At 49.4% G+C, this 6,092-nt stretch overlaps 1 protein-coding gene across 1 annotated transcript in view; it reads right to left on the reverse strand.

Annotated features, from left to right (window-relative positions):
• Positions 1 to 5,211, reverse strand: part of svep1 (sushi, von Willebrand factor type A, EGF and pentraxin domain containing 1) — a gene marked incomplete at its 5' end in the record, with an annotated part of 271,175 nt that extends 265,964 nt beyond the window's left edge. Inside the window, one exon of the mRNA XM_083640220.1 lies at positions 4,651 to 5,211. Coding sequence (XP_083496346.1) covers positions 4,651 to 5,211 — 561 coding nt within the window. The remainder of the gene's footprint in view (positions 1 to 4,650) is intronic.
• Positions 5,212 to 6,092: the final 881 nt, after the last annotated feature.

The following is a 6,092-nucleotide window of genomic DNA, read 5'->3' on the forward strand; positions in this document are numbered from 1 at the left end:
CTAACCTGGAACACTTTTATTTTGAGATGTGTTTGAGTGAGAAGGTCCTACTTCATGCAAATGATAAGAATTGTTTATTTGTTTATTTGGATCCCCATTAGATGTAAGAATTGTTCTATGAATCTTAATTTTTAAACAAAGTTACAAAAACGTTTGTGTAAGCTGTCAATTGTTGTTTTTAGAAAAAAAAATCGGAATCGGCAAAAATCGGTATCGGCAAGTCAGACTATTCAAAAATCGGAAATCGGAATCGGCCAAGAAAATGGCAATCGGTGCATCCCTATTACTAATTATATACACGGAATATCACGGAATTCTCAATTACACACAAACACACACACGCACGCACACGCACACACACACACACACACACACACTGACGACAAGCGGATATGGGCCTTGTAGATTAGTGTTAGCAGCCCCATCCGTTATGTCACTAATGGAAAGAGACGCCAAACGCTCCCTCCTCCTCCTCTTCCTCCTCCTCCCCCTCTTCCTCCTCCCCCCCTCCTCCTCCCTCTCCTCCCCCCTCTTTCCTCCCCCTCCTCCTCCTCCTCCTCCTCCCCCTCCCCCTCCTCCTCCCCCTCCCCCTCCTTCTTCTTCTGTGGTTCAGCCGGACGGTAGGAAAAAAAATCCCCAGACAAAGAGAGGGATGAGGTGATAAATCACACACCGTCTGTTTTTTAACATCTCTTCCCCCGGCCGTACGCACGCATGCACGCACGCACACACACACACACACACACACACACACACACACACACACACACACACACTGAACAGTCAGAGTGAATCTATCAGGTGTGCGGTGCTGTATCTCTGGAGGGTCGATGCGCTGCGTCTCGCTCTGCGTATCTGCTAGGCTCATCTATCTTTCCAAACATCTCCGCTCGCTATGTAGGCTAGCTGCACGTAGCTTCCCCATTACTCACACGTCAGCCCACGGCCTCTCGCTACGCAAGTCCCATACTGGAACAGAAATATGGAAAATGTAAATGTGTATCTAACCTACATGTATTCAGGACAGTGTTGCTGCATATTGAGCCAACTTTTAGCCCATTTCAAGTGAATAACAGGTGACAAAACAACAACAAGAACAATCATCGATATTGAAGATATCGGTAAATTGGTATTGAATATTGGCCTTTAATAAGTGAATAACCGGTAGATTCCCTGCCTACCGACACACAGGGTCGCCGGTTCGCACCCACGTGTTACCTCCGGCTTGGTCGGGCGTCCATACAGGCACGATTGGCTGTGTCTGGGGGAGGGAAGCCGGATTGAGGGTATGTGTCCTGGTCGCTGCACTAGCGCCTCCTCTGGTCGGTCGGGGCGCCTGGTCGAGGTGGAAGGGAACTGGTGGGAGTAGCGGGACCCTCTCACGTGCTACGTCCTACCGGTGAAGCTCCCCGCTGTCAGGTGTAAAGAAGCGGCTGGCTACTGCGCATGTGTCGGAGGAAGCATGATGCTAGTCTGCGACTCTCCCGAGATCGGCAGAGGGTGGAGCAGCGACCGGGGCAGCAGCAACAAAACAAAACAATTAAATATAAAAAAATATGTGAATAACAAAGTAAAAGACATTTAATTGAATCTATAACGAGCATTTCAGTCAATAACAAGAAAGCCTGTGAGCCAAAACAAATGAGAGTCGAGTCAAGAGCAAGAAGTCGTGCGTTAGAAGAAAAAACAACACTTTGGTCGACAGCTTTGGACCGTTTCAGACGACCGCTTCACTTGATGAATCACCCAAAACAAAGCGAGTGTGTGTGAGTAACGATAAGGCACTAAGGTTCCCCCCAAAAGGCCTTTTCTGGGTATGGCTGCCGTCTGAAGCAGCTGGGACGCCGCCAGCGCTCTTCTTATCAGCACTTCACTGAGGAGGGAGAGATGAAAAGCTGCCCTGAGGGCCAAGCTCGCAGCGCTAAGCCGCGTGCTGCGCTCCAAAGCTATTAGCTTAGCCATGCTAACGTGAAACCAGGATGTAGTGGAGGGAAAACCCACCTGGACTCAGCTTACACACCTTTTCTATTTGCAAAATGCTATTTAGCCAGGCTGACATGAGCCTCAAACTGGAGATAGGAAAAAGGAATAGATTCATACTTTAGAGATGTATTTATTTATTTTCAATTGGTGGTTGTTTGCATCGTTTGCCTGATCAGAGACTGGATCTATTCAATGTCATATTTGACCATATTTGATCTTCATTTACCGCCTCATCACCGACGTTATGGTGCCTCAGCTTTTCATAATAGCTTATTATACTGAGCTTATTATCGCCATAGTGTAGAATAGCTAGTTTACTATTAGCTCGGTTTCATGGGACTGTATTTGCATCAATTGAGTATTCTGCTTTCAGTCTGACTTCAGGCTCAAGGCAAATACGTTCAATAACCCAAATTAAAACTGACATTAGAATGTGTTTTGGGTGATCAGATTGCAATGGGTCACCACATTAGCCTGATTTCATTTACACCTGGCATTATGTGTCATCCAGTGTCCACATTGGGATCTGATTGCGATCGGATCAGGCAAGTTCCATAGTGTAAGAGCAGCAGAAAAACAGTGGTGATTGTTTATGTGGATTGAGAATGCATTTGCATTTACACTTGTGTTCGTTCAATGTGGTCACAATGTGTCCCTGACCACCTCCGGAGGTCGTTTGGCTCGATCGGATCACAATCCGTCCTCAATGTGTCTTGGGTGCATTTACAGCTGTACTCTCATGTGGTCAAGCACTATCCGATTGGAATCTGATCAGCCAACACACATTTTAATGCCAGGTATAAATGAGGTCATATATACTGTCGATTCCTCCATCCAAACAGTTAGCCTATGATTTGAGATCTTCAGTGCAGCAAATATCAACCTCGAGGCTATGTTGTGTTTTTGCTAGCCTGCAATGTGCCGTGTGTACTTTGACCTAATTGGCCGCCCCCGCTGTCAGCTGACTTTAGAATGGTGCAAATGTAACGGGCGTAAAGACAGACTAGCACAGTATCAGCGCTAGCGAGTTAGCTCGCTGTAGCCAGCAAGTAGCTGAATGTGGTCCTGTGTGCATGTGAATGTGCACTGAGGGCCGGCCTGTAGCGTGAGCTGAGGTGTCTGTGTTTACACAGGACCAGCCTCAGTCTGTACCACCAACACAGCTTTTACAGCTGGCCTGGCTGCACAGGAATGATGGACGCTGCCATATGACCTGAGAGAGAGAGAGAGAGAGAGAGACAGTGTGTGTGTGTGTGTGTATGTGTGTGTGTGTGTACATGCGTGCTTCTGCATGAGTGTGTGTGTGTTAGACTGTTCAAATCAACAAACCATAAACCAGCTACCACTTTGACCCCTTGTGACCCCACATAACCCCACCCCACCAAAACACATGCACGCACGCAGCCGCGCACACACACACACACACACACACACACACACACACACACACACACACACACACACACACACACACACACACACACACAATAATGGGTTATCACCAGTACTGGCAGGGGCTAAAAGCTGGCGTGACTAATGCAATAAGGAGTAGTGGAAAACAGCTTATCAGTAACATTTTAAAACCATTTATATTCACTTTGAGAGCTTCGTCTGCAGTTACACTACACTCCCCACGCGGCGCGTACATCAGCTACAAAATTCTTCATTTAGCCAACGTCTTCTGCCTCCTCTCCTCTCGCCAAATAACATCCAAGAAGTGCTTTCTCACCGTTTTTCTGCCGATATGCACATTACGATGTGTGTGTGTGTGTATTTTTATCACTGGAAACTCAGCTTCCCCTTCACTATCTGCCTCTGTGTAATTTAGAGGAAGCAGCAGCAGCAAGGCCATGACAGACACACACACACACACACACACACACACCGAGACACACACACACACACACACACACACACACACCCACCGAGACACACACACACACACACCCACAGAGACACACACACACACACACACACACACACACACACCCCCCAGAGACACACACACACACAGAGACACACACACACACACAGACACACACACTCTTGTAGACACACGCCTCACTAGAGTCAACTTAAAGAGCTTCACGTCACAAAGCCAACACAACTGAAGTACACAGGTAGAGCGGAAAGATGTTGACCCCCAGAAAAATCACATTGAAAATTGCATTTGTGATTTAAACTGAGATTCATCACATTGATTTTGTTAGAAACCTAGGGGTCAGTCAGTGTGCAGGATCTGCAGAGTTTGAGTATGATGAACGTGTTTTCATCAATAATGTACTTGATTCACGGAGCAGATGACCTGCGTCTCTAAAACACCTCGTTTTTAGGAATCCATTTTCTCGCCACTAACGCAGCCTCATTCCTTCATATTGTCATTGACATGTTTGGTTTGCATTATAGACTGAAGAGCACACACACACACACATCATCTCAGTGTATAGCAGCTCACTATAGACTGAAGCACACGCACACACACACACACACACACACACACACACACACACACACACACACAGACACACACACACACACACACACACACACACACACACACACACACACACAGACACACACACACACACACACACACACACACACACACACACACACACACACACACACACCTCACACCATCTCAGTGTATCTTAGCAGCTCACTCACCGCGGCCCTCTGGAAGGCTCCCTTGGTGTAGGTGCCTCCTCCCCGGTAGGTGATGGCCGGGATCTCCTGGTTGAACAGGGAGCACTTGTGCTGGTGGGACTTGGGCGCCGACACGTGGTCCACCCTCGTCACCACGTGCGTCTTGGACGAGAAGGTGACCAGCGCCACGCGCGTGTCCTCCGGCGCCACGGGGAAGTCGGACAGCAGCTTGCGCACGAAGCGCAGCTCGCTCAGGAAGTTGCTGGCGCCCACGCTGGACGACTCGTCCACCAGGAAGACCAGGTCCAGGCGGGAGCTCTTCTCGCGGAGCTCGCGCACGTTGCGCTTGAACGCCTGGCCCAGGCGCTCCACCTTGCTCTCGGCGCTCTCCGACAGGTTGCCCGGCGAGGCCGAGGCGGCGGTGGCGGGGGCGAGCGAGGACCTGTGCCGGGAGCGGAACGACCCGACCTGTTGGGACTGTTGGAGAGGCGGCCAGGCTGCTGCCGTCCACATGTCCAGGAAGCACAGGAGCAAGAGGCAGGAAGTCCACGACGGGCTCACAGAGGAGCCTGGAGAAAACATCTTGATCTGAGGGACGTCTGAGAGTTTGTAATGAAAAAAAGAGCGAGCGGATGTTCTTCTCAAGAGAGATTTAAATAGTGATGATAGCGATGATAAATAATAAGTCCTGCTCTTCTTCTGTCAGTGTCCAGGAACACAGCAGACATTCAGCGCAGAGTTCCTCAGAAGCATCGCTGGATGAAGATGGGGATTCTTCTTCTCCTTTATCCAAATGTGTCTCTGTCCATCTGTGGATCTGCTTCTCTCGTCCCCCCCTCTCTCTCTCTCTCTCTCTCTCTCTCTCTCCACCGGGCCCGTCTGGAAAAATGTTCTGGCTCAGCTCGTAAGGTGTCTGCCTGCCTTTTCCACTATCTCAATCTGCCTTTCTCCTTGTCTGGCCGAATGATCCGTTTTAGGCTCTGTCAGAGTCTGTATGTCCTCTCTCTCTCCTGCTGTCTACCTTATCTGATCTGTCTGTCTGTCTGTCTGTCTGTCTGTCTGTCTGTCTGTCTATCAGCTGAGGCTAAAATCCAAACCTCCTCCTCGCTCCTCTTCTTCACTCAGTCTGCCCCTGTTTGCCTGTGTGACGCTCCTGCAGCTCTGAACGCCTGCTCTGCTCTGCTCTGCTCTGCTCTGCTCTCCAAGTCATTTAAAAAAACAGAGGAGGAGGAGGGAAAAAGTTCTGAGTGAGAACTAGAGAGCGAGCGAGGGGGGGAGAGAGAGGTCGAGTGGGACAGTGAGAGAGAGAGAGAGAGAGAGAGAGAGAGAGAGAGAGAGAGGCTGAGGGGAAGAAAAGGGGGCAGTCCAGTCATGTCCGTGAAGTCATTTTTTTCCCTACTCCTCCTCCTCCTCCTCCCCCTCCTCCTCCTTTCTCTCTCTCCCGTGTCTCTCTCTATGTCTCT

Source organism: Poromitra crassiceps, assembly GCF_964638095.1.
Source record: "Poromitra crassiceps genome assembly, chromosome: 7".
In the NCBI taxonomy this organism is placed as follows: domain Eukaryota; kingdom Metazoa; phylum Chordata; class Actinopteri; order Beryciformes; family Melamphaidae; genus Poromitra; species Poromitra crassiceps.